This window comes from Nomia melanderi, chromosome 2, assembly GCF_051020985.1.
Source record: "Nomia melanderi isolate GNS246 chromosome 2, iyNomMela1, whole genome shotgun sequence".
NCBI lineage: Eukaryota > Metazoa > Arthropoda > Insecta > Hymenoptera > Halictidae > Nomia > Nomia melanderi.
Window position 1 is genome coordinate 26714753 of NC_135000.1, and position 24363 is coordinate 26739115.

Below are 24363 nucleotides of genomic sequence, written 5' to 3' on the forward strand. Positions count from 1 at the left end.
TGCTTGCGTGAGGCCGTATCCCGCAACAGTGTTCCATAATCGTTAAGGTTCCACCTCTTTGCGTATCCAACGCGGGTACGCTGAACCGCACGGAAAAAAAATCTGTCTTATGCGTATAGAAAACAATGTCCGAAGGAAGCGACCTTATGCGTTCGAGAATGTTTTAAAGGCCTGGCCGGATGAAGCGGATACGTACATACCTGTACGCATGGAACGCTAAGGGCGAAGGAATGTATTCCGACGTAAGAAGAAAGGTAAACAAGTCTGCCGGTGCCGATTACTGAAATCGAAACTCGAAACGTTCGCCGTTTCAACGGTATTTTTATTGTTCTGGGGAACTACGTACTTCCGGTACGACAGAGAACAACTCTATTACGGGCATAATCTAATCCTCGAATGAAGCGGACTTTCGAGGGACCTAAGCTTTTAAGAGTCGAGCACCGGGGAGGACAGGTATCTTTCCCTTTAAATCTACTCGCGTATTTCCGGCGGCCTACGCGTTTACAAATATCATGCGTGACGAACGACGAAGAAATATACAGGTAAATATTTTCGTCTTCTGCCGTTTTCATGTACACGGGATATTTATTCGTATAGATTGATAATATGTGTGTGAACCTTGTTTTTCTATAGCTTCGTTGATTAACTAGTTTGTTTGGTATATGCAATGTAATTCGTGTCACCCTGCATTCTGTGGTGCATTCGCGCACGAGGGAATCTTTGTATAAAAATGAAGAAGATAAGAAATGTTTCAAATTAATTGTAAAATTTCGGCGCGGCGCGAGAGCTTGAGTTATCAATGCGATCTGCGTTCGATAAGCTCTTGATAATTCATCGAAAGAAATATGTTGTTAAAATAGTGTTGCACGTCGATCGTCATAATGGAAAGCGTACGATATTGTTTGCCATCGGGGAAACGTTACGGGGGAAAATTCTGCATTTTAGTTGGAATGAATCGTTGTTTTAAAAGGCGGATCGACCTCGGGCCACTCAACGTGTCTAATTATAAACGGACAAGGTATCGAGGGGAGTGAATTGACCTGAAAGCGAAGAAGTACAAAACATTACGGCCAAGACTCGACAGGAGGGATAATCACCCCTAGATCCTTTGAGCATCGATTTTAAGTTCCTCCTTCTTGAGCACCGGCTGGCCAATCACGGGATAAGATACCGATCGCAGCGTCCCTCAGGAATATCGCATCGAAAATTTTCTGCTTCATTTGCGATTTGTCAGGCGGACCGTGCACAGCGAGTGACAACTAGGAGAAATTGAATCGTTTTTTTCTATCCATTCATGTCGCGACGATAACGAGAGTGTGAAGTGTCAGCAGTCATGCCGAAAGAAAATAAAAGCACAAGCCGGAGAAACAAACGTCAGAGCTCCGATTCCGATAACGTAAGTATTTACTTCTGGCGCAAAGAAAACATGTAAAGAAAAAAAAAGACGGGGAAAAAAAACGAAGGTACGGACAACCGGACGAACTTGAAAAGATAGGCCGGGATCCGAAGCTAGGCGGTGATTGTTTCACAATAACGCGGGTGATTGTACTCGGCCGCGCGCTACTCGCTCTTTAAACGAATCGAAGGAAATTCTGCTAATTATCTGTGGAACGGCACGCGGTAGCAGTATGTGGCATAAGATGACGTCAATCGCTAGATAAATTCTCGCTAATTATGTACTAAATTATCTGAATTTTAACAACATTTACGTAACGATAAATTCCATTGACTCACGAAGAAACGCTCTCGGCTTTGACGCGATTATCTTTCGGTTCTCTTGCTGCAAAAAAATTCGAGTGAAATTCGCCAATTGTATTTCATCAGGTTGCAGGCTTACGATATATGTTGCGTTATGCACTCGTCAACGGTCAGTTGTTTCTAGTTCCGCGATCGAGCACGTGGGTGCATAACCATACTGTGTTGTTTCAGTTTTGTATACGTTCCTCGGTAGACACTTCTCGCGTAATAATCTCCGTTGCAACATCGTTTGAACAACGCGTAGATAAAAAAAAAGGCTAATCAAGATAAGTCGTTTCTTTCCTGCAGAGACAACAGGACGCCACGGTTACAAGCGAGCGAGGATCAGCGAAGTCTGGAAGCAAACGCTACAGTCCTTTTCAACGGGAATCGTCAAGGAAAGATTCAAGGGCCGAGGAACAGACGGTGATAATGACTTCGTCCGACAGCCTGCACTCGATAAGCGGCGGTATCATCGAAAGTGGCATCAAATACATTATGTTCCCGCTGCATCTCTTACGTTTCTGCTTGTTTGGGATCAATTCGGTGTCCGGGAAGCTTACAGCGCCTAAGAAGGACCAAGAAGCGACCGATTCGACGACAAATAGCAAGGAAAAGGAAACTAAGGAAAAAAAGACTAGCGACAAAGAAGATAAATATGCGAAAGACGACGGAACTACGGATAGAAGATCTAAGGAAGATTCTAAGGAGCATCAAGGAAACTCGGAGTCTGGTTCCCATTCGAAAACCGAAAACGAAGAGCTCGATGAAAGGGATTCGAAGAAGAGACGTAAAAGCGACGATGAAGAGTTCAAAGATGCGTGTGTTCGCATCGAAGATGATTCTGATTCTTCCAACGATCAATGGAGTAGCGCGAGCAGTACGATGATCATGAACATGTCGCTGGATCACGACAACATTGACAAATGTACGACGTTCTCTGCCTTGGAGGAACCGATGGATGTATCGATAGAAGAACTCATTTATGAGAAACCTCACACTGTGACACAATCGTCGCGGAACGGTTACTCCGTTGAGAATATGTTCAACAGTACACCGTGGTTCTACGGCGAGGAAGATAGCAACTTGTCGGTGGACGAAGAGATCGCAAGAATCTTTCAGAAACAGTGCACTTCGTCCGAGGAAGAGAACTCGTATTCCCACAGCAAAACATCTTCGAAGCGCGACAAAGCGAAGGAGAATAATTTTCTTTCGCACAGAAAAAGGAACGGTTCTGCCGGTGCGTTGGACTCGAAGAAGCCGGAAGAAGTTGACAAAGAACGGAGAAGGAAAACGCCTTCCGATATTGTTTATACGAAAAGAAAAGCGTCGCAGGATTACGACAGGAACGAGAAGCATAGGGACCGCAAGAATGATGCGAAACCGCGCGAAGAGAAACGTTCCTCCAGGCAGGAGCCTTCGAGTAAATCGAAAACGAAATCCTCGAAAAGCCCGGTCAAACATAAGGAGTCGAAACGGAAAGACGTCAAGTACAAGGAGATAGCTACTCAAACCGACAGTGCCTTTTCGGACGATGACGTTGAAATGGTCCCGGTTGATATGAAATTGCTTGAAAAACAATTTTACTGCAAGAGCGCGGCTCACCGATCGCATCCCAATCTCTATCAGGTATCTCTTCTCTGCCCTATTTTTTTTTTAATTAAATTTTGATTATGATCTTTTAGCGGTCATAATATTCTGATTTATATTTTTACTAAACAAATTGTTGTAACAAGCTTTCTGTTGGTTCCACTTTCATAGAACAGGGAAATGGAGCACGACTTAAATTACGTGGCAGACAACGAGGATTCAACTGACGGATTGACGAGGAACACGCGTCTACGAATTTCATCATGCAGCACGTCATCCTCTTCCACGGACCTCGGTTTCGACGAACAGGTATCGGCGACTCCAGACGCGGATATGAGGACAGGGCGTTGGAATGGAAACGCAGCCGACACGATTAACCCTTTTCGAATATGCAGCCGTGCCCCGCCAGGTTTTCCTGAATTACCGCAGAATCCGCCGTTGTCTTATAAACCTACTGACTGGGAAGAATTTAAGTTAACATCCTCGATAAATAATTATTGCACTCCAACCGTTCCAACGTCAGGTACAGTACCACGGGCTCCCTCGCCTATGAGACATCTGTATTACGATTATCCTGAATTCATGGATCTTCCTCATATTGTTAAATCTTCAAATATTTCAAATAATATTACAAGTAACTATTACCGGTGACAATAATGTCGTGAACAGAAATATGTGCCTGAGTGTACGTACGAGTTTCTAAAGAAATGTGCAATAAATAATTGATATTAAAGGATTTTTAAATGACTATGCTGTTCTTTTACTCTCTTCTTTCTCTCCACCGATTTGAAATATTTATTAGAAATATATACAAGATAGAAAGCTCCGACAACTGACAGAATTTTCGACCATAGTTCATGGTGTAGGCATAAATGATAAATTCATCGGTGATAATTGATTTCCGGGAGTTGCATCCGTTCGTTCTCCTTGTTCTATAACAGGATCCGTTTCGTTCATATCTTCTATCTAATAAATAGAGATAAAGTTATAATCTGATATAATAATATTCTCTTTTAGTTAGTACAGTGTCCTATAATTACCACCATCGAAGTTTCTTCCACTTTTACCCTCTTTTGAGCTATCGTTCTCAGCAATGTCCTAGCTTCCTCTTTCGTTTCATCGAATTGTAAACATTTTCGAGCGTAATGGTTGGCTTGATCTAATTGGTCACGTTTCAAATGATACTGTGTCAAATATTTGTACGCGTGACTTAAGTCGGCTCTATCCGCATTTCTCGTCTCGTCCATTACGAACTCAGTGTAAGCTGCTGCTGCGCTATAGTGTTCACCCAATTTTTCGTACAATCTATAAGAAATGAAATTATAATATATTCTTGACGTTAGATAGTGTTTCAACTAATCTTTACACGTACGTAGCCAACTTTAATAACGCCATTCCTTCAATGTCACCAACATTACATGCTTTATAGTAACATTTGAGTGCGTCTTGTATTTTATCTTGCTTTTCGTACGCTTCTCCTAAAGCTAGTACCATTCTACTGTCATGTGGTCTCAAAAGTTGGGCTTGTTTATAATAATAAATCGCATAAAATGACATTTTTAATATTTCGTACGTTTGACCCAATCCATACCATGCTCTATAATCTCTCCTATTTACTTCTACATGAAAAAAAAATGATCAGATGGATGCTTGTATTTTATTCTGTATCTACATGTAATATTTACCAATAGCTTGTCGGTAGCTATGAATAGCACCATTGGTGTTCTTCATCTCCATAAATTCATGACCAAGTAATGTCCAAGCAGAGAGGTACTGAGGATTCATTTTCAGTGCTCTATGGAAATATAGGACTGCCTTCTGATGATCCCCTCTTAAACTGTAGTAATTTCCTAAAGAATATTAATTCTAACATATAGTAAAGTAACACAGCCATAATATCTATTTAAATAAATCAAGAGACTTGCCTACTATACAACATGTTTCTAATCTATATTTGTCTATCTCTGTTGCTCTATGAGCCAAGTTTGCAAGCTCAACTCTCATTTCTCTTACATACAGTAGATTAGAGTATGTATCCATATTATCTAAACAATAAGGATCCTCCTTTATTATTCTTTCAAATGTTTCTATAGCATTATCGACATCTAGAAAGAAAATACTTTCATTTATTATAGGTATAATGTTAAAGCAATATTTCTAAAGCAAAAAGAGAAAAACCTTGCCTCTTCTGTAATGAACTGCAATTGCTGATTGAGCACGGACATAACCATTTTTCTCAAATCCCACTGACTGTAGTTCACGATATAGTGCTAAACCTTCATCAATTAATTGTAGTTCTAAATACATATGAGCCATAAAAAAGTGCTTTATCCAATGATTGGGTAAACATAAGTTCTCAAGTTTCTCCCTGTCTGTTATTAATGAAGCCAATTCTAGCCAAGATCCCCAATGCATTGGTTGCTTATGTGTTGCTTCAACCAACACATCCATAGCTTCTCTTGCTAGATGTAATTTTTTTAATGTAACACCAAAAAGATATAGGCCAAACCCATCTAACTTATTTGCTATATGATCCCTCCTCAAATCAGAACATAATAATTTCAAACTATCGTTTTTTACAGGGTCTGGAGGCACCACCGGTGTTTCATGTATTTTCTTTGTTTCCCCTGACAAATAACGAGAATATATGTGCAGGAACCTAACTTTTGGTGTCTTACAATTCTCTGTGAAATACGCTGCTCTATCATATTCCTTCGAGTCAAAGTAACATTTTGCCAGAATGTATGTGTCCTCCTCTTCACTTACATCTCCTAAGTACAAGTCGGCGGTGATATCGTGGGCGTTTAGTTTAACGTCTTTCAAAGAATAATTCAGTTCCGCTAACCTGCGAGAAAAACATACATTCTGTCTTTCGCACCGCAAAATAGAAATAATCTTCGATTTCTTTTCTCTAATATATTACGTACCATTTTGCGGTGTGCAATAATCCTCGTTGAGAACATTCGCCTATCGCGCGTAAAAGGTCAGTCTTAACCTCCTTAATATCAAACTTTATAGATTCCTCCATGTCGTGAAAATACGTCTCATCGACTTTACATTCAGTTCTTAAGAATTATTAGAGCTATTTAAATCACGATCCCACGCATTTCAGCGAAATAATTGATCTTTTTGCGATTCAAATGTACACCGAATGCAAGGGCCATATGTACATAAACATGTTTTGTCGCCATCTACAACGCATAATCAAGAATATATAACAGCTTTATAATTTCATCTTGGAATCTTTACTTCAGTGTGCATGTATCTACATTTTAATCGAATGTATTCTTGACCACGCGAAAGAACGAGCAACAATGAACTACTGCTTAATTTCATGGGTAATGTAATCAATTAATTCTTCTTTACACGTTGCACATAACATTAATTTCTCTGTGAATACGAGCGCGACAGTTCTAACGAGACTGTCATGAATTATGCAATACCGTTAGATTGTACGCATACGCGAACGTGGAACAGGTGAACGGATGCTCATCGCAATCGATAAAGTAGAATTCAAATAGCAATCCCACGGTAAAGCGGGAACTTTTCAAATAGTACTTCCCATTAAAATCAGAAAACCAATGCGTCTTTCAACTTACGAATCAAACATAACTAATTAACACGTTCGTTACCAGCGTCACATATTTGTAACGGCCGTAATCCTATATTTTACATAATGAAATTAATTCTATAAATATTGTTAGTAGAAATTATAAACTACGACATTATATTTCGAAACTCAATCACTCGTTTCAGTTTCATTTTTCTAATATTTTGTTTAGAAGAGTTATTGTATTGAAGAAAATATTATAATTGAGGCGACCGTCACCGAAATAAGTTTAACGAAAGACGAATATTATTCCGAACTTTCATAGGAATAAATGAAATGATCAAAATACAAACATAATATATATAAAAAGGATAATATTTGTTTTGTAGGGTGCTAATTCTCATGGTCAACTTGGACAAGGCGTTCGAACGGAGGAATGCCTTCTACCTCGTGAAGTCGATTTGTCCGGTTGTTCGTTGGAATCGCGAAAGATAGTTAAAATAACCGGTGGTGCTGGACACACGTTGATTTTAGATAATGACGGTCGCGTATATTCTTGCGGTTGGAACAATAAGGGGCAAACGGGTTTTCCGATTGGCGAGGAGTCACTGTCTTTCCGGGAAGTGGAAGGCAAATTGAAAGGCAAAATTGTCATTGATATCGCATGCGGCTGGGATTGTTCGGCTGCGTTAACAATAGAAGGCACCTTATTCTTATGGGGCTCGAATTGTTTCGGACAGTTGGGGAAACATCCGAGTACCGTTCAATGGACACACGAGCCCCTACAAGTTGCTCTCGATCGAATAATTAAACGAGTTTCCATAGGCTTAAGGCACATAGCTCTAGTAACGAAAGATCGTAAGGTTTTGGTGGCAGGCTCCGGCAATAAAGGACAATTAGGCTTGAGCCACTCAAGAGAGGAAGAATTTTTCGATGCGATGCACACCTTCGCGGAAGGTGATTTACACATAAGTCATCAAGAAATCGTAACTTTTGCTCATTAAGGAGAATAAATATTTATAACATGTTTTCACGATGTTTTCTTCACAGTTCCGACGCTAGAAAATGTGCAAGACGTTACTTGTGGCCAACGCCATACAGTGGCGATAACGAACGACGGATACCTTTATGCCTTCGGTGACAATAAGCACGGTCAGCTGGGATTGGATACCGATACCTGTTCGAAAACGTCTTTCCCGACAAGACTACCTGATGTTCGGTTTAATTCGTCGGTTATAATAGCAAGCGGGTGGTCGCACTCAATCGCATTGAGCGGTAATAAAATTTGGTAGACATTCTCTGGACAATGGTCGTTTACCTGGTTAACTGGTGTCTACTCCGTTTACCTCAGGTGGTCAAGTTTTTTCATGGGGGCGAAACACGTACGGACAATTAGGTTCCGCGACGCCTAAGAGTCCATCTTCTTCTTGGAAAATCGTGCAAGTCGACGGTCTCGCGGACATCGCAGAAATTTCAGTTGGCTCCGAACACAACGTTGCTTTAACTGGTATTAAGAACTAGAATCTAAATATTAAAATGTGGAAAATAATTTTGAAGTATGGTAAGTTTGATATTATTACAGAGGATGGAAGAATTTTATGTTGGGGGTGGAACGAGCATGGAAACTGTGGGACAGGTCATACAACGGATGTCAAGGTTCCGAAGCAGTTGTCATATTCGTCGGATTTCACGGCGATACGTGTTGGAAGCGGTGCAGGTCACTCGTTTGCCGTAATCAAAAAATTCCGATGAATTTGTGTGTCGCTTACGGGGCAATTGAATGCTCGGCGCTACGTTCATTCATGTAAAATTGTAACATATGAATATACGAATAAAGTATAAACTGTCTAAAGTTCAAGATCACTCATTATAAGAGTTAACATATCTTATTGCGAAATATTAAGAAAGCACAGTAGCTTTAACAGTAGCTATGTTAAAACGGATAAAAAGGCGTGCAGGTGAAAGGTAGTTAGAGTGAACAGGGTATGGATTAAAATCGACCTCACCTGCGGTCACAATACACCACCTGCCAGCAGTAAACTACCAACAGGGAGTTCAGGATAACGAATTGTGAAAAGCGTGGTAGCTTCGTACAATAGTCTTTCTAAATAATGCAACGGAAGTAGCGAAACATCAAAAGGCAAAATGTTGCGCTCTAGATCGCAAGGCAACGTTTGGTAATCTTTTAAATATTTTGCGAGATTCGAATTGATATTCAACGTACTACAATCGTTATTTTCATTTCTCAGGGAACACGAAGCGAAATTCGTACAGGATCGTATATCCAATGTGGAAAAACATTTCGCTGAACTGTGCGCATCGTTTGCAGCGTACACTAGAAAAGCTGCGAGGTTTGTAAATAATAATCGTTAATATATATATGTCTTACATCGATTATTTCGCTTATTTCTGTAGAAAGTCATAGGACACGGACGATTCGTTAGATTTCATTGCATTATTTGTAGATTACGCGACAAAGGAGACGAAGTTGCGAAAACGATACAGACTTACGCGCAATCGGAAACTGTAAATCGATCGCTCACGACCGGATTAACGAATTTCTCGGCAACTTTATCGGTAATAGGAGATTACAGGTACACGTTAGATATTTGATGAATTAAAAACAATCAGATGTATGTAATTTGTTATAACACATCTGATAATTAGGGATGCCGAGGTGCAACGATTCGATGCGAAAATAATTGCTCCCCTTTCTCAATACGCGTCGATTTGCAAAAATGCTCGCGACGATGTTAAAAATACTTTTACAGCTCGTGATAAGGAGTTAACGAGGAAAAGGCATTTAGACAGACTGAGAGAACGAAATCCTAGAAACAGACAAATGATCGTATCCTTGATAAGAAATCGTAGTAAAATATTATTGAAATAATTGCATCGACTATCATGACTCCTTATATAAGTAACACAGTCGCAAGCCGAGTCGGAGCTGATGAAAGCTTCTGTTGAAGTTTCAAGGGTTGTAAAAGGTTTAGAAGAACAAATCGATTCGTTTGAAAAACGAAAGCTGCGCGATCTGAAAACTGTGCTTTTAGATTTCATTATTATTGAGATCAGTTTTCACGCGAAATCCCTCGAACTGTTGACGAAGGCTTATCAAGATATCGCTGAAATTGATGAGGCTAAAGATTTAGAGGTAAAATGCGCATTACTTATAAAATACCGTTTTATTTAAATATACAGTGTCATATTCTGTGGTGATAAATAATAACATAACTTTAGGATCATTTTAATATTCTCACAGGACTTTCAAACGATAAGAGGAAACATGAACGGGGTAAATTCCTGTGCGACCGATTACAATCATTTTAATTGTTTAAGTTCATAGTATACTTCAAAAGTAATTGCGTGTTCACAGTATTAAAGGTAATTATTTATTTAATTAGGAATTTCGCGATGTGATGCGGGTACCAGATTCTATTGCCAGATTATCTACCGTTGGACGAACTTCGTTCAGACAAGCATATTCTCTCACCAATTTAGCCAGTCGTTTTACATCATCTCCAATGGTTCCACAAAAATTAGTTAGTCATACTACCGATTCTATAGTAAGTTAATTATCATTGCAGATTAATACCCAATGTCTAAACGAATGTACATTAATTCACAGGATTCTGCAAAATCCAGTTTAAAAACAAATTCTTCAGAATCAGTACAAATTGAAGAATATGGTGATAGTTCAGAAGAAACAGAATCTGAATCCATTAAAGAAAAACCTGTGAGAACCAGGCACAAATCTACGTAATTATCAATAATTTACTTCCTGTTGTACATTTTATGTAATTTTAGATGAAATTTCATGAAGACTCTGGTCGCAAAACTTTAACATGGTTTACATTTAAAACAATACCACCTGTTCCTGCATACCAGAAGTCTTTAACAATTCCTATGACCATTAATCATGAATGATATGCATATTTTACTATTTAATAATAAAGTATATTTCAAAGCAATTATGTATAAAAAAATAAAAAGATTAAAAAACGAATTATATTAGTCATATCATTGTAAAAACTGTTAATTTATTTCTTTGTAACCAAAAAGTTCATTTCAATGTCATACAAATATTGTTTCCGTGCAATCATATTTATTGATCTTGACGATTACATGCCTCTCTGTAAATATCAGAGACACTTTTTCAATAAATGTAATTATTTATCACCGCCTTCTACACCAGCCTGTGTCATTAAATCTGCAATATTTTTTTCAAGATCATCTATTCTATTTCCCATTTCATCTATTGTTTTTTCATTAAGGATATAATTATATTATCACAGTCAATTCACTACATAAATAGAAACTAATTTCCTTAAATAGGCTCATCAGTAAATATAACATAATTGACATTTAACTGCAGTGGTATTTAAAGTTATAGACATTTACCTGTACCTTTGAGGTTATTTAAGGAAACGTAGTTACTTCAAATAAAAAGGATATGTCTTCCAAGAATCTGATCTGACATTGTTTGAAATTTATCTTGCATGTTTTGTAACAATGTTTGCACCTAAAAATAACACGAAATAAAATATAAACGTTCTGTAACAAATATCAACAGAAATGTCATAACAATACAAGACAACGCTCAACTTACGTATTGTGTTAATTCCTGCATATTCTTTGGATCGGCACTATTACCCATTCCATAATTGTCAGCATCCTCGGTTTTATGATCTTGTTTAATATCTGCCATTCCTAAAAAATTCGTTTCCGCGCTGCTTTAAAAAGATTGAAATGAATTTTGTTCCGTCGAATACTTCGGTCAAGCGCATGCGAAGATTTCCAGTCGACCAATGCCTTTCCTGCAAATAACGCGGAGCATTAATGCATTGATTTAACAAACATAAATTATCTACGTCATCGTTATCTTTCGATCAAACTTTTTTAATATGATTCAGTAATGTACACATTTCTTTACATTTTACTTTCTCATGTTTTCTTATCAAATAAGAAATATCATTGGGGGAAAATTTTATGGAAGGGAAAGCACTTCTCGCTCGTATTAAACCGCCAAACATTATGACTTGAACAGAATATGTACACATAGTTCGATCTTTTAATTTTTTTATATCGGTGAAAATAATGGGTAATATAAAATTAAATAAATTGTATTTTTTAATAAAGAACTATTTTTAATTAATAAAACAAGTTTTTGAAATAGCTTATGATGCATTATAGGATTCGCAATACAAAATTATAAAATATTTGTAACACAAGAAGTTTTACAAGAATACAAGAAAACTTGTAAATATAAAATTATTATTATTTTCATTGGTCTGTACAAGATGGTTACAAATGTACTATTCATGGCCTATTATCTTTATAATATCAAGAATTTAATAGCATTTTTTGCTATACCTAAAAATTGTAGATTATGCTTAGATTATGATAGATATAAATTATATTGGTTGTGGCTTAAGCATTATATCTACACATTCGGGTGCTGAAACATGCAGCAAATTTATTGTTCCAGGCACTTGATGATTTTGTCCCAACATGGAATTCGAATAGTTTCTATCATTTTTGTCATCTTTAGATGATAAAAACTTACAATACATAACATACCAAAAGCTCTGTACAACATTTTTTATCAATCCTATAAAAATTTATTATATTAAATATATTTCTTATACTATTAATTATATTATGAATGAATGAATATTTACCACTTGTAACAAAAATGCCTCCAATTGTAGCACATAATTTCACTAAAAATTGACATATTGTATCACGCTGTTGAGTCACCTTTATCTTAAGTGCACTCATATCATATTTAAAAAAGATTCCTGGAATTCCATGAGATCCTTTCTGATGATCAATTGGTCTTTCATGATCCTTTACGCTATACTGATACGTTTTAGAGGTACTCAATAAAGTTTGTATGTCAGTGGGAACTACTTCCACAAAATACTGATATAAAATCATATCTGAAAGGAAATTTCATTCTCAATAAATATAACTATTATAAAATTTATATTTTATCAGTTGTAACAACTTACTATTATCAGCAATTTTTTCATCTCCCTCTAATGGGTGAACAATACCTGGACTAGGTCCTCCAAATGAAAATTTATTTATTCTGTGAGTAAAATTATAATGTTTATCTGTCATAAATGCTGAAATGTGTATATGCCCTTTGGGAATAGACAATGACTTTCCAGCTGTAATGTGAAAATTTCCAGCAACTTTGTTAACATTTAAACTGCCATGAATGCGACATGCATTTGGTGCATAACTAGGTTCATGAGTCCTCTTTGGCATTTCACTATATAATGTGACTTGATTGGATTTCCACAATAGTTCATGAATGGCATGGTATTCCTCTCTCAAATATGAATTCATGTGTTTTAAAGCTTCAAAGTGAGATCTTTGTTCCGATGTCAATTCCCACCAAGTATCTTCTTCTACTAATGTTTGATGACCTATCATATTTTGATTTGTAGAATCCAAAACATCTGCACCAATGCGGCCACATGGCATTGCCACTGTTATATCAATATTTATTTTTAACTTTGCATCAATGTCTGTATCGGGCTCAAATTTGAATTGCAATCTGCTGTTTAGATAATAATTTGTTTCTGCTATTATTAAATATGCAATAGTGCAGATTGTAAATATGGAAACTGCAAGTTAAATATATAAACATGTATAGTTGCTTATATGCACATAAAATACTCAATTAAACAGTAGGAAACTTACAAGTTCCTCCAACTGCAGTCTTATCAACATATGGTTCAAGAACTTTTGGAAATGCATCCAGTTCTTTAACAGTTTTAATATTAACTTTCCGCCTTCTTAACATTTTTATAATATGTATATATATATATATATTAATTCAAATCCGATACGGATATAATTACATTCGTCTGTTACTTCTTAACCTATATCAGATACATAAACAATTACAAGCATTACATTTCATATATGTATGTACTATAAAATTTACTATCAATATTTTCACCTTAATTCTATGTTAAACCGGAATGATATATACATATTTACAAATATATTTTTGTTTGAGTGATTTGAAACATCTATTATGTACTGTCTTAAATGGATATGTCTGACGTGTCACGAATTCGTATGTTAAACGAATGTTTCTGTGTAAATTATATTCATTGTTGTAACAATATCCAATCCTTCTGACGCAGTTACAAGTTTCAATAATATTAAGATCGTCACGGTATCTATAGCGAGAATGCGAGACCTGTATTAATTGGAATTATCAAAAGTAAACTTTGAGATATAATACATACTATATATACATACAGTTCTATTATGATATCAGATAAGAGAAAATATTCGTAATATTAATAGTGTATGAAAATGTACGTAATATTCAGTTGTACTTATAAATATAGAATTATAAGTTTTATGACTTTGGAAACCTTTTGTTTGATCTGAGAACAATTGTTCAGAGAAAAATTACCTGATTGTATATTTGTCACACTTTCAATGTGTTAGTTAATTTTGTGGTAGAGCATATTTCTTGTTATCACATCAATGATTTAAAGCACTCTTCTTATCTCAAATGAATTCCGTACTTAATGTTCACCAAGGAAAGTAGTGAGTTTGCAATTATGGACGGTCGCAGATTGTTATGCTACTTTTATTAAAAACTTTAACATAAGTAAAATATATTAATGATCAATTATGAGTTACGTGCAAATACAGTTCATTATTAAGAATAAATTATTAATAGATACATAAATATTACATTTTTATGTTCTTCTTTATTTTTTCACAAGAATTTTATCTAAAGCTTCTGTTTATTATTAATATGCATTAAAATATGTGGTGAATTAATAGTTACTCTAAGCTTGTGCAACTGTGTTTTAATTAATTAATACATTTGATTCTATAGAATTAGATTAGAAGTGTGGTAATTAGATTTCTAATATAATTCTTATCTAACAAAGAATAGCAGTTATTTGTAAATTTTATGTGTTGATTATAAATGTAAGTGGAGTGTTTTAACATCTAAATACTTACCAAAGAAACATCTGCAACGAGAAATATTTTATTTAGAACATATAACAAATATATTTAATTTTATTTATATCAGTGTATTAAATACTATAAAATTAAAGCAAGATGCCAGGAACTTTAACTTACCCGATATATGCTGGTGTAGAATCATCTCCTCAAAGACATCGGTCTTATTCATGGACTGGAAATCATTCAACATCTCTAGTATTACAGGATAATGCAAGACCTGGACGACTATCACTATCAGAACCTGTGGTAAATATGTATTGCGCTCTACATATTAAAACTGTTTCTCTTAAGATATTACTTTAGAAATTCTTTACTTTCATCATTGTGTTTAATTATTAACTCAAATAAGAGAATTATTTAAGCTTATTACATAGATTATTTTAATCCTTTTATTATTGTCACCATAAAATTCATTACAATCCCAAGATAATACTTGAACAATCAAGTAGCTCTCAATGGGTGTACTCCAAAACATGTGAATCACATTCTACACGTTTAAATGATTTCTGTGTTACGATAACGTTGGAAAACGTTTATTTTCACGTTAAAAATTCAGTTCTCATAATTTCAACGAGGCTCTTCAACTTATTGCGTGCAATGACGAAAGACAACTATTTAGGAAAATTCGGAAAGATGTTCGCAGGCGCATTAGGAACAACGGGTTTCACTCACCGATATTTAGAATCATATTATCCATATTCTCCTCTAAAGAGTTTCGTTTCCTTCTTTATTTAAAAAATAAAAAAACATATATATTATAAAATGCGCATCACCCTTCTACGAATCAAGGTGAATTAATTTGCGTGGAAGTGAAAACAAGGCAACATTTTGGTGATATTTGAATATTCGAAAGGAAGCCGGCCATCTTTAAGCGCGAGTATGTCATATCCGTTTCGTTCGTGCAATAGTGACGGAGAGGGGTTAAGACAAAATAGATTTCTTGATGGCACATAAGAATCTGTGAACCTCGTTAAATTGTAGGAAGCAGAAGTCGACGATTCGAAATAAATCGATCATACATAACGTTAATGGCAGAGGAACATGTTTACGGATGTAATCCGCCATCCGGTGTTGACGGGGAGTCTGTACGTAACTATTTTGACAGTTTGACAAGTACAGGTTGGATTTTTGATTGATAGACTTCAGGAAGGGTGTTCCTTCGAAAAATTTGTTGATTTTACGATTAATACTGCAGTGCCGTTTACGGAGAAACATTCTGCATAACTGAAAATCAATTATATTGTTACCTGTTTTACAATTATTTACTCTGAAACGCGAATCACTTTTGTCAATAACTTCCTTTATATTGATATACATATACATACAAAGCTGAAGACTGTTTTTTGAATACTTTGCACATGTACTTATGTATTCTCTTTAAAGGAAATGGGTAAAAATAATACAATGCCCAATGATTTAATGGTACTAATTCCAAAAAACTTAATATAAAATAATTCTACGCTAATTCTAAGATAAATAAAGTAATATCATTTAATTAGTAATTTGTAATGTTTGTTTTATTTCTTGTTTAAGACATTTGCATATATCATAATTATATGTAATTGCAGTGATGATACCAACATATATTAGATTATAATAAGTAAATCTGTACCTAATCTTTTATAATCATTTATTTTTTGAATTTTTGTAATTGTAATTGTAGGGAGATGAGGCCACCAAAAAGCTGAGATTAAAAGTGATCGCTGGGCACCAGTTAGCGAAAAAGGATATCTTTGGTGCAAGCGATCCTTATGTACGTGTTGACTTGAATACCATAAATGGCAATCATACAGTGGATTCTGCACTTACAAAAACTAAAAAGAAGACTTTGAATCCTGTTTGGGAAGAGGAATTTATATTTAGAGTAAGTTTATCATAAATATGCCTTAGTTTTAATTTGATTACATAGCAGATTACAAAGAAGTTATTATCATTGTTCAGGTGAAACCTATTGATCACAAGTTGGTGCTACAAGTTTTTGACGAGAACAGATTGACAAGGGATGATTTTCTTGGGAGAGTAGAACTACTATTAAATAATTTACCTAAAGAGCAAGTGGGTCAAACAATTCCTACTAGACGTTATTTACTTCGACCTCGAAGGTAAGTACTTCTTTAATGTTTGCTTGAAGCTGCATATTTTAAAATATTTTTGCAAGTTTAATTTGTTTAGCTTCTTTTTTAATATACTTTGCGTATGAACTATAAGTATAATGAACCAACCTTACATTGCATGCACCATTTGTTTGATACATTATTATTTTTTATTTTCTGCACATTGTTCTGCGTTATTTTAAATGGACATTTTCCAACTCTTCAATCAGTTTCATTGGTTGCGTCTCACCAACTTTAATGTTTGGTTCATTAAAATATTTATTTCGTATCTTTCATTTGCGAATGCAAAATGAATAATTTACGAGGATATGGCTAGAAATCATTCCAGTCAGCGTTCGAGAGTAAAAGGCACTTTGGATCTATACCATGCATATATTTCGGATACAACGACAACAGAAAATGACAATGGGGATGCTGCATCTGACTCAGGGGGGTGGGAAATGGTACAGCCAGTAAATACTAACCATCCTATGCAGACAGTTACGTGTACATTATGCTTCTACATTAATTATTTAAAAAATTGTGAATATTTATTTATATGAATATTATTGTATATAAAATATTATTTAGGTTGTCTTTGATTCACCTTTACCACCTTTACCACAAGGATGGGAGGAAAGACAAGATGCAAATGGACGAACATATTATGTTAATCACATAGCAAGATTTACACAGTGGGAACGACCATCAGAATCGTATGTTATAGATGTGTGTTCAGATATAGTTAATAACAGGTATATTTTTAAAAACAACAAAATACCGTTACAGAAATGCTTCACCCACTGGAAATATGGCAGTTGAACGAAACTTTAGTACCGCAGTCACTGAATTTCAACGACGTTTTCATATTAGCGCAGATAATGAAAACAGACACAGAAGTTCAATTAATCAGGTAATGTTAACGACTTTTAATCGTATCTATGAATACCATTCTAAGGCCCTAACAGAAATTCTATAGTAGAAGAAACTAAAGGAAAATTTTGTACATCGATTTTTAGAAGCATATATTATCGAATGGAAGTTTGATAATATGTATAAAAATGTAGTGTGTGTTATATGTTTTTTTACCTTAATTTCGTATAATATTGATTCTGTTTACACATACGTTCTACATGTTATTTTATGTAGTATATTTTACTCAATTTTATTGTTACCGATTATTCAGTCCTCCGCATAGATACCAATATCAAAGAATTAGTACTCTTTGCTTTCAAATCTCCATATTATGTGGAAATATTGTTATGACATTTTATTGTGATGTCTTTAATCATGTAAGTTATATGTGTGTAAACAGATAGACACACACACGCACAAAATATAGGGCCTACTTAAGTCTTTAGAAATCCAATTTCATATCCAAATGTAACATAAATTTGAATATAATTATAGATAGTAAATTACGTCGCATAAGTAGAATAAGGGTAAATTACAGGGTGCTTCTCATATTTAACATCATAAAGCATTGCAAACAGAATAGTAATTACATACATTAACAGAAACATATCATTAACTGCATCTATTTCTGTAAGTCTGCTTCATATCCGCAAATCCATAACATATTCTTCAATGACTTTTTGGTATGCATCTATAATAAAAGCTTGTGATACTATAACTAGATATTTAATAATGATCTACTAATCAATATCGTTCATTTAGCAGTAAATATAATAAATATAATTAACTTAACAACATGATAAGTCTCTAACAAAAAAAGTAATTGGCATGCAGTATGTAGCAATTTTGTGCATGTGTGTGTAAGGATGGTGAAGTTCTCCGCGAAGAAGATGAAGATTCGGAAGCAAGAGATTATGAGAATGAGAATCATAGGGGAGGGGGTAATGGGAATACTTCGTCAGACTCTGGACGTTCTGTTGATCAACGTGGCTACCATAGTGGATATGAAGACCAGGTACCCATACATGTAGACATGCTGAGTTTCAGTTTTATTCAATGCTTCTGTTCATATTTTCTTGTACATATTATATAAATTGAAAATATTCTAAGAAAACGCATTTACCACAACAGTGCACTGCTATTTATTTTGTAAATTAGTATATTCTAGAGAATATTAATTCTGAAATTTCATCATATACTTGTGTATGGAAACAGATACATCTTTGTACGTACTACATATTTATTTTGTATTATTTTTTGAATTAAGATGTAACTGTTATGCATGTTTATTCAGAACTATATCCTTTCATTCCCGAATTTAATGTGGTACGATTTTGTTTAATTCTTCTTTCATTGTAAAGAATGTCTTTATCATATTAACAAATTTAAAACGTGTAAAATGTAATTTATCATATTGCACATTAGCTTGGCAACATTAAATCAGTATGTTTGTGGTGTAAATGTATTTTTATTTTGAAGCGAATTTATTCTTTTATAAAAAAGTATTTTAATATTACGTTTACAGAGTGACGATAACGTAGATAGTCCAGCTGGTTCTAGGCGCTCATCTGAACAGGTGTGTATGGCATTTATTAAAAATCTATTGACATATAAATTTATATCCAAATGTTGTTTATTTTGATACATAGATTGAAAGTCCGAAACCCGTCCTTCCTGCATTCAGTAATGAGGGATTACCACCAGGGTGGGGTATGCAAACAGCTCCCAATGGTAGAGTCTTCTTTATTGATCATTGTGCAAGAACAACTACATGGATCGATCCCCGAACCGGTCGTCCAAGTTCAATACCTAATCATATTGCTCCTTCTACAACACCAAGAAGTGATTTGGATCAACTTGGACCTTTGCCTGAAGGTTGGGAAGAAAGAGTACACACAGATGGCAGAATATTTTTCATTGATCACAGTATGTTTATATTTTATTAAAAACTATATAAGTTTCAAGAAATTTCACTTCGAAAATACGATGTTTTGTTTCCTTTTAGATACAAGAACAACTCAATGGGAAGATCCGCGCATGTCGAATCCACAAATTGCTGGTCCCGTATGTAAACAATTTATAATTTTAATAATCAAGCTCTAATGAAACGTTTTAACAAGGTACATTTTATTGTTTTTAAGGCTGTTCCATATTCGAGGGACTATAAGCGAAAGTATCAGTATCTCAAGTCTCAACTTATAAAGCCTGTGAGTACTTCACAATGAAAAACTTAATTTCACTGGGTCTGAGTATAGTTTTCATGCGTTATAACTACTATGTTATTCTTTCAGAATAATGTTCCTAGTAAATTTGAAATAAAAGTTTGCCGAAACAATATCTTGGAAGATTCTTATCGTAGAATTAGTTTCGTTAATAGAGTTGAAATATTAAAGACTAAACTATGGATTGAATTTGAAGGAGAAGTTGGTTTAGATTATGGAGGTCTTGCTCGAGAATGGTTTTTCTTATTGTCTAAAGAAATGTTCAATCCTTATTATGGCTTGTTTGAATATTCAGCTACGTGAGTATACTACATGCGAGATTATTCAAAGGTTCATTACCGATTAGTGTTAATTGCAAATAAAATATTTGTAGGGATAATTATACGTTACAAATTAATCCATTTTCGGGCGTGTGCAACGAGGGGCATCTAAATTATTTTAAATTTATCGGCCGTATAGCGGGTATGGCTGTTTACCACGGTAAACTGTTAGATGGTAAGTATCTTATTGCATTAAAGTGTGCGAGAATATTGTACACACTATGCAATCTAAATGAAATTATTATTTGGTTATAGCCTTTTTCATTCGACCATTTTATAAGATGATGTTGGGTAAAACTATTGACTTAAAAGACATGGAAAGTGTTGATTCCGAGTATTATAATTCTTTATTATGGATTAAAGAAAATGATCCCAGTGAATTAGAGCTTACATTCTGTGTGGATGAAGAAAGTTTTGGACATACTTCTCAAAGGGAACTTAAACCAGATGGTGCCAATATACCATTAACTGATGAGAATAAAGATGAGTATATAAGTTTGGTTATACAGTGGCGGTTTGTGTCGAGGGTTCAGGAACAAATGAATGCATTTTTGGAAGGATTTAATGCTCTTATTCCACCTACATTGGTGAAAATATTTGATGAACACGAACTGGAATTGCTAATGTGCGGTATTCAACACATTGATGTGAAAGACTGGAAACAGAATACATTGTACAAAGGAGATTACCACGCCAATCATATAGTTGTTCAGTGGTTTTGGCGAGTAGTGCTTTCATTTAGCAACGAAATGCGCTCTAGACTTTTACAGTTTGTTACTGGCACGTCACGAGTACCAATGAACGGTTTTAAGGAGATTTACGGCAGCAACGGACCACAATTATTTACAATCGAGAAATGGGGAACACCGGAAAATTACCCGAGAGCTCATACTTGGTGAGTACAAAAGTTTAAAATTACGTATTTTGTTTTAGGTTAGATAGTCAAATGTTACAAAATTTGTCTTGCCTTTATTTCTGACAAATTTTGATCACAAAAACAAGGAAGAGGTGGAATTAAATTTGATTTTTTTTAATTCCCTTTCCAGTTTTAATCGCATTGACCTTCCTCCTTATGAAAGTTACCAACAGCTCAGAGAAAAATTAATAAAAGCAATTGAAGGTTCCCAAGGTTTTGCTGGAGTGGATTAGCACGAGATACCCCTTTTCATGATGATATCTGTAATATAATACACACAGAAAAACACACACACACGCACACACACGCACACACACACACACATGCATACATACATACCCACAGCACTTAAATACACTAAAAATACACATATATATATACATATATGTATATGTATAGATATATGTATATAGATATGATATAAACACAACTATGTATACTATCTAATACAATTAACTATTTAACAGGATTAACATTTTTCTGCACTCTGAAGACTTAGGTGTCTCTTGACTGCTAGTTGCATCATTAAGACAAATCAATGAAAAATGTGTTTAAATATTACATAACTGTTACCAGTAATTCAAAAGAATCTTACGCATAATGCACTTTTAAAATTCTAAGGTATATTTAACAAAGAAGTTTGGAAGTAACGTCGAATGCTGTCTGAGCAATTGACGAATTACAATTTATTAACTTGTTCACTTTTTAAATGTAATCACATATTTTGACTACTACACTTTCAAGAGATTTTTTGGGAAAAATTTCGGTTATCATAATAAAAGAATAATATTCTATTATTAATTGTAAATAGCTTTAAGCTAATAATCGATTCATTGCTTATTCTAATTTGTTGATAGAGCGGAAAATGTTACCGAAGGAATCTACGAACGGTATAAGTTCACAAACTTAAAAGATGGAATATTATTTAAAATTATCAAGCACTTAAAAAGTTATATAAGTTAAGTTATGTGGTACTTGCGTGGTATATAAGACATGAGGTTTAATTAACTATACTCCCGCTATATCACGGAATAAATAAAAAAAATGATAATAAGGACAGGAAAGTCTAAAAACAAAACTTAGAAATGTATCTCATATACAATGATGTTATGTAATTTTAACAAATTTTAACGTATTAACATTTTCAATCTTCAACTGTACATTTTCATTGTTTAAAATACAAACCATTGATTTTAGGGAACTCCCATATAATATTTGAGTTCAACGAATTCTCAATGTTTTGTAATAATGTACAGTAGAAGATCTCAGTATTTCCTTCTGTAACTTATAAAAAAACAAAAAACAAAATTTTACTTTCTTTTGCATAAAACAATATTTGAATACTTAATCAAGAAATTATCCTTTAGATCTTCTATTATAGTAATAGAGTCGAGAAAATACATTGTACCGATAAAGAAGAAATGTGCTGACAAAAATCAGAAGGAAGATGATTCTAAAAAAGATTAATCATGGTATTAGAAGGTATGACAAGAAGAATTATAGTCAGTATGTTATGTATATTTTGTTGTATTTTCGATCGATTCATCTATTTAAAATGGAGAGACGTTGTTTAATTTTAGAGAATATACTCGAACTTAATAGGGAACGTAGAGATTCTTTATCGAGACAGACGTATCTGTTACACGATTTATTTGACTCGAACATAGGACAGTGTTCTTCTTGTACATTCTTCTAAGGACGTCTGATGACAGTCACACTTTGTTCAGGTCATTGTATATAGTATTAAGTAAGATAAAAAGATAAATATAAAATTGCTTGAACGATGAAATTCATCTATTTGTACATTTTGACAATATGTGGAAAAGAAAAAAGGGAAGATATTCGATTGTGTTATCGGAAATAATATTCGACGCATGAAGTTAATTGATTAGAAATGCCGCGATTAACGTGACCTTGTAAATGCCTACTTTGTACGATAATAGCTATTCCAAGAATGTAACAAACATTCTAGAAGGTGTTTAGCACTTGAAGCTAACGAAACATTCCATCCTGTTTGTACAGCTTATTTTATTGTAAACAGATACGTCCTGTTAGATAATAAATATTATTATTACGACAGAAATTTGGTGGCCTTAAATTCTGGTTGCTTTGAATTTTGTGAGTATTTCGCGCTTTACCGTGGTGTGCGTATTTCAATCATGTATCTACGAACGAATAATATCGGAAGATCATTCTCTTCTGATATTAAACCAAAACTTTAGTCGGGAATAGTAGTCACCTTATTTAGCTGGCGATCTAGATAATCAACCCTATGTTTTAATCTTGTTTATTAGCATACAAATACTTTGTTGGATCAGATAACAACTTTCCGGTGGTTGTATTTATTACTCTCGTTGGAACATCTTACAAGATTCGTTGTAAGTTAAAAGAAGAAGAAGAAGAAACAAAAAAAAAAGAAAAGAACAGAAAAGAAAGCGACTTAACTTCCTTGTAAGATTGTTTAATCATGTATGTACACATACAACGGATTTATCTACTTACAAACACGTATGCGCGACTTAATTCTGCTACGGTTTACTTCCACTTAATCTCTATGTAAATACAAAAGGTACACAGACACACGCGAAGCTTGTAATATATTGATTACGAGGAGGAATGCATTTTTAAAAGAACGCGGCCATGCGATGCAATTATTCGTTACTAATACAAACTCGTCGAAGTTTCGCGTCTTAACGTTTAAGTACTAACATTACGATTAAAGAATTTCAAATTACCGTATAAATTATGTTCTTGTATAAGCCTGTGGCAAACGAGACTATATATGCAAATAAATTATATCACGAAGCGTAAACGTTACTCTTTCTCTCTCCTCTGAATCGTTTCATATATTCAAACACCAATCATTTTCCATTCAAATATATCTCAATTATCCAAAACCAAAGGAAGAACAAAAAAAAAGCATACGGACAAATTATTACAAATAAAAATACTTGAAAAACGATCGGTAACGCTATCTAGTTCCCTCCCCGTTTCGGCGACCGTGCAC

General features: G+C 34.5%; 7 protein-coding genes across 23 annotated transcripts; 4 read left to right on the plus strand and 3 right to left on the minus strand.

Annotated features, from left to right (window-relative positions):
• Positions 1-260: 260 nt before the first annotated feature.
• On the plus strand, positions 261-4069 carry LOC116433540 (uncharacterized). 7 transcript variants are annotated; one of them, XM_031991714.2, is made up of 4 exons: positions 261-542; positions 946-1396; positions 2047-3366; positions 3499-4069. In XM_031991714.2, exons 2-4 carry the CDS (start codon positions 1334-1336, stop codon positions 3976-3978), a joined length of 1863 nt encoding a protein of 620 aa, XP_031847574.1. In that variant the 5' UTR covers positions 261-542; positions 946-1333; the 3' UTR covers positions 3979-4069. The 7 variants fall into 7 exon arrangements, with proteins under 7 accessions (XP_031847574.1, XP_031847573.1, XP_031847576.1 ...); XM_031991713.2 differs by having other exon boundaries at positions 971-1396; XM_031991716.2 differs by having other exon boundaries at positions 261-453; positions 971-1396.
• Positions 4070-4077: 8 nt separating this feature from the next.
• Positions 4078-6397, minus strand: Cdc23 (cell division cycle protein 23). Its single transcript, XM_031991732.2, has 7 exons — positions 6255-6397; positions 5511-6172; positions 5253-5432; positions 5013-5177; positions 4700-4946; positions 4368-4632; positions 4078-4293 (listed from the first exon to the last, which is right to left on the minus strand). Exons 1-7 carry the CDS (start codon positions 6353-6355, stop codon positions 4183-4185), a joined length of 1731 nt encoding a protein of 576 aa, XP_031847592.1. The 5' UTR covers positions 6356-6397; the 3' UTR covers positions 4078-4182.
• A 114-nt stretch (positions 6398-6511) lies between these two features.
• Sergef (secretion regulating guanine nucleotide exchange factor) lies at positions 6512-8629 on the plus strand. The gene is made up of 5 exons (XM_031991741.2): positions 6512-6665; positions 7267-7834; positions 7928-8152; positions 8229-8384; positions 8460-8629. The coding sequence occupies exons 1-5, from the start codon at positions 6642-6644 to the stop codon at positions 8627-8629; spliced, it is 1143 nt and encodes a 380-aa protein (XP_031847601.1). The 5' UTR covers positions 6512-6641.
• Positions 8630-8736: 107 nt separating this feature from the next.
• Fam92 (CBY1 interacting BAR domain containing protein Fam92) lies at positions 8737-10839 on the plus strand. 3 transcript variants are annotated; one of them, XM_031991744.2, is made up of 9 exons: positions 8913-9054; positions 9127-9228; positions 9343-9471; positions 9545-9725; positions 9807-10031; positions 10140-10172; positions 10282-10443; positions 10506-10613; positions 10685-10839. In XM_031991744.2, exons 1-9 carry the CDS (start codon positions 9023-9025, stop codon positions 10802-10804), a joined length of 1092 nt encoding a protein of 363 aa, XP_031847604.1. In that variant the 5' UTR covers positions 8913-9022; the 3' UTR covers positions 10805-10839. The 3 variants fall into 3 exon arrangements, with proteins under 3 accessions (XP_076220440.1, XP_031847604.1, XP_076220439.1); XM_076364324.1 differs by having other exon boundaries at positions 10282-10419; positions 10506-10830; XM_076364325.1 differs by lacking the exon at positions 10140-10172 and having other exon boundaries at positions 8737-9054; positions 10282-10419; positions 10506-10830.
• Positions 10840-10895: 56 nt separating this feature from the next.
• LOC116433548 (uncharacterized) lies at positions 10896-11694 on the minus strand. The gene is made up of 3 exons (XM_031991743.2): positions 11487-11694; positions 11333-11399; positions 10896-11135 (listed from the first exon to the last, which is right to left on the minus strand). The coding sequence occupies exons 1-3, from the start codon at positions 11583-11585 to the stop codon at positions 11047-11049; spliced, it is 255 nt and encodes an 84-aa protein (XP_031847603.1). The 5' UTR covers positions 11586-11694; the 3' UTR covers positions 10896-11046.
• Positions 11695-12134: 440 nt separating this feature from the next.
• LOC116433545 (endoplasmic reticulum-Golgi intermediate compartment protein 2) lies at positions 12135-14468 on the minus strand. 2 transcript variants are annotated; one of them, XM_031991740.2, is made up of 5 exons: positions 14322-14468; positions 13592-13773; positions 12892-13515; positions 12559-12819; positions 12135-12488 (listed from the first exon to the last, which is right to left on the minus strand). In XM_031991740.2, exons 2-5 carry the CDS (start codon positions 13692-13694, stop codon positions 12292-12294), a joined length of 1185 nt encoding a protein of 394 aa, XP_031847600.1. In that variant the 5' UTR covers positions 13695-13773; positions 14322-14468; the 3' UTR covers positions 12135-12291. The 2 variants fall into 2 exon arrangements, with proteins under 2 accessions (XP_031847600.1, XP_031847599.1); XM_031991739.2 differs by lacking the exon at positions 14322-14468 and adding an exon at positions 13854-14002.
• Nedd4 (E3 ubiquitin-protein ligase Nedd4) lies at positions 13975-24168 on the plus strand. Of its 8 annotated transcripts, none has more exons than XM_031991728.2 (16): positions 13975-14123; positions 14983-15136; positions 16554-16754; positions 16832-16992; positions 17321-17483; positions 17575-17699; positions 17773-17896; positions 18764-18913; positions 19424-19474; positions 19548-19824; positions 19904-19962; positions 20040-20105; positions 20190-20419; positions 20494-20615; positions 20696-21335; positions 21487-24168. In XM_031991728.2, the coding sequence occupies exons 2-16, from the start codon at positions 14987-14989 to the stop codon at positions 21587-21589; spliced, it is 2622 nt and encodes an 873-aa protein (XP_031847588.1). In that variant the 5' UTR covers positions 13975-14123; positions 14983-14986; the 3' UTR covers positions 21590-24168. The 8 variants fall into 8 exon arrangements, with proteins under 8 accessions (XP_031847588.1, XP_031847586.1, XP_031847583.2 ...); XM_031991726.2 differs by having other exon boundaries at positions 14024-14220; XM_031991723.2 differs by lacking the exon at positions 13975-14123 and adding an exon at positions 14409-14458.
• Positions 24169-24363: the final 195 nt, after the last annotated feature.

What these genes read in the sequence shown, in the direction of transcription:
- LOC116433545 (XM_031991740.2), bottom strand. Translation starts at nt 13,694, where the DNA reads ATGTTAAGAAGGCGGAAAGTTAATATTAAAACTGTTAAAGAACTGGAT. An exon ending in TGAAAAAATTGCTGATAATA is followed by an intron (nt 12,820 to 12,891) that starts GTAAGTTGTTAC and finishes ATTTCCTTTCAG; the next exon opens with ATATGATTTTATATCAGTAT. An exon ending in AGGCATTTTTGTTACAAGTG is followed by an intron (nt 12,489 to 12,558) that starts GTAAATATTCAT and finishes AAATTTTTATAG; the next exon opens with GATTGATAAAAAATGTTGTA.
- LOC116433540 (XM_031991714.2), top strand. Translation starts at nt 1,334, where the DNA reads ATGCCGAAAGAAAATAAAAGCACAAGCCGGAGAAACAAACGTCAGAGC. An exon ending in AGAGCTCCGATTCCGATAAC is followed by an intron (nt 1,397 to 2,046) that starts GTAAGTATTTAC and finishes TCTTTCCTGCAG; the next exon opens with AGACAACAGGACGCCACGGT. An exon ending in CGCATCCCAATCTCTATCAG is followed by an intron (nt 3,367 to 3,498) that starts GTATCTCTTCTC and finishes CCACTTTCATAG; the next exon opens with AACAGGGAAATGGAGCACGA.
- Nedd4 (XM_031991723.2), top strand. Translation starts at nt 14,424, where the DNA reads ATGAATTCCGTACTTAATGTTCACCAAGGAAAGTA. An exon ending in CTAACCATCCTATGCAGACA is followed by an intron (nt 17,484 to 17,574) that starts GTTACGTGTACA and finishes AATATTATTTAG; the next exon opens with GTTGTCTTTGATTCACCTTT. An exon ending in TGGGAACGACCATCAGAATC is followed by an intron (nt 17,700 to 17,772) that starts GTATGTTATAGA and finishes ATACCGTTACAG; the next exon opens with AAATGCTTCACCCACTGGAA.
- Fam92 (XM_031991744.2), top strand. Translation starts at nt 9,023, where the DNA reads ATGTTGCGCTCTAGATCGCAAGGCAACGTTTG. An exon ending in TACACTAGAAAAGCTGCGAG is followed by an intron (nt 9,229 to 9,342) that starts GTTTGTAAATAA and finishes CATTATTTGTAG; the next exon opens with ATTACGCGACAAAGGAGACG. An exon ending in AATCCATTAAAGAAAAACCT is followed by an intron (nt 10,614 to 10,684) that starts GTGAGAACCAGG and finishes ATGTAATTTTAG; the next exon opens with ATGAAATTTCATGAAGACTC.
- Sergef (XM_031991741.2), top strand. Translation starts at nt 6,642, where the DNA reads ATGAACTACTGCTTAATTTCATGG. An exon ending in ACTACTGCTTAATTTCATGG is followed by an intron (nt 6,666 to 7,266) that starts GTAATGTAATCA and finishes TTTGTTTTGTAG; the next exon opens with GGTGCTAATTCTCATGGTCA. An exon ending in GATGCACACCTTCGCGGAAG is followed by an intron (nt 7,835 to 7,927) that starts GTGATTTACACA and finishes TTTTCTTCACAG; the next exon opens with TTCCGACGCTAGAAAATGTG.
- Cdc23 (XM_031991732.2), bottom strand. Translation starts at nt 6,355, where the DNA reads ATGGAGGAATCTATAAAGTTTGATATTAAGGAGGTTAAGACTGACCTT. An exon ending in TGCAGTTCATTACAGAAGAG is followed by an intron (nt 5,433 to 5,510) that starts GCAAGGTTTTTC and finishes TTTTCTTTCTAG; the next exon opens with ATGTCGATAATGCTATAGAA. An exon ending in AGAAACATGTTGTATAGTAG is followed by an intron (nt 5,178 to 5,252) that starts GCAAGTCTCTTG and finishes AATATTCTTTAG; the next exon opens with GAAATTACTACAGTTTAAGA.
- LOC116433548 (XM_031991743.2), bottom strand. Translation starts at nt 11,585, where the DNA reads ATGGCAGATATTAAACAAGATCATAAAACCGAGGATGCTGACAATTAT. An exon ending in TGCAGGAATTAACACAATAC is followed by an intron (nt 11,400 to 11,486) that starts GTAAGTTGAGCG and finishes TGTTATTTTTAG; the next exon opens with GTGCAAACATTGTTACAAAA. An exon ending in AGATCAGATTCTTGGAAGAC is followed by an intron (nt 11,136 to 11,332) that starts ATATCCTTTTTA and finishes ATGAAAAAACAA; the next exon opens with TAGATGAAATGGGAAATAGA.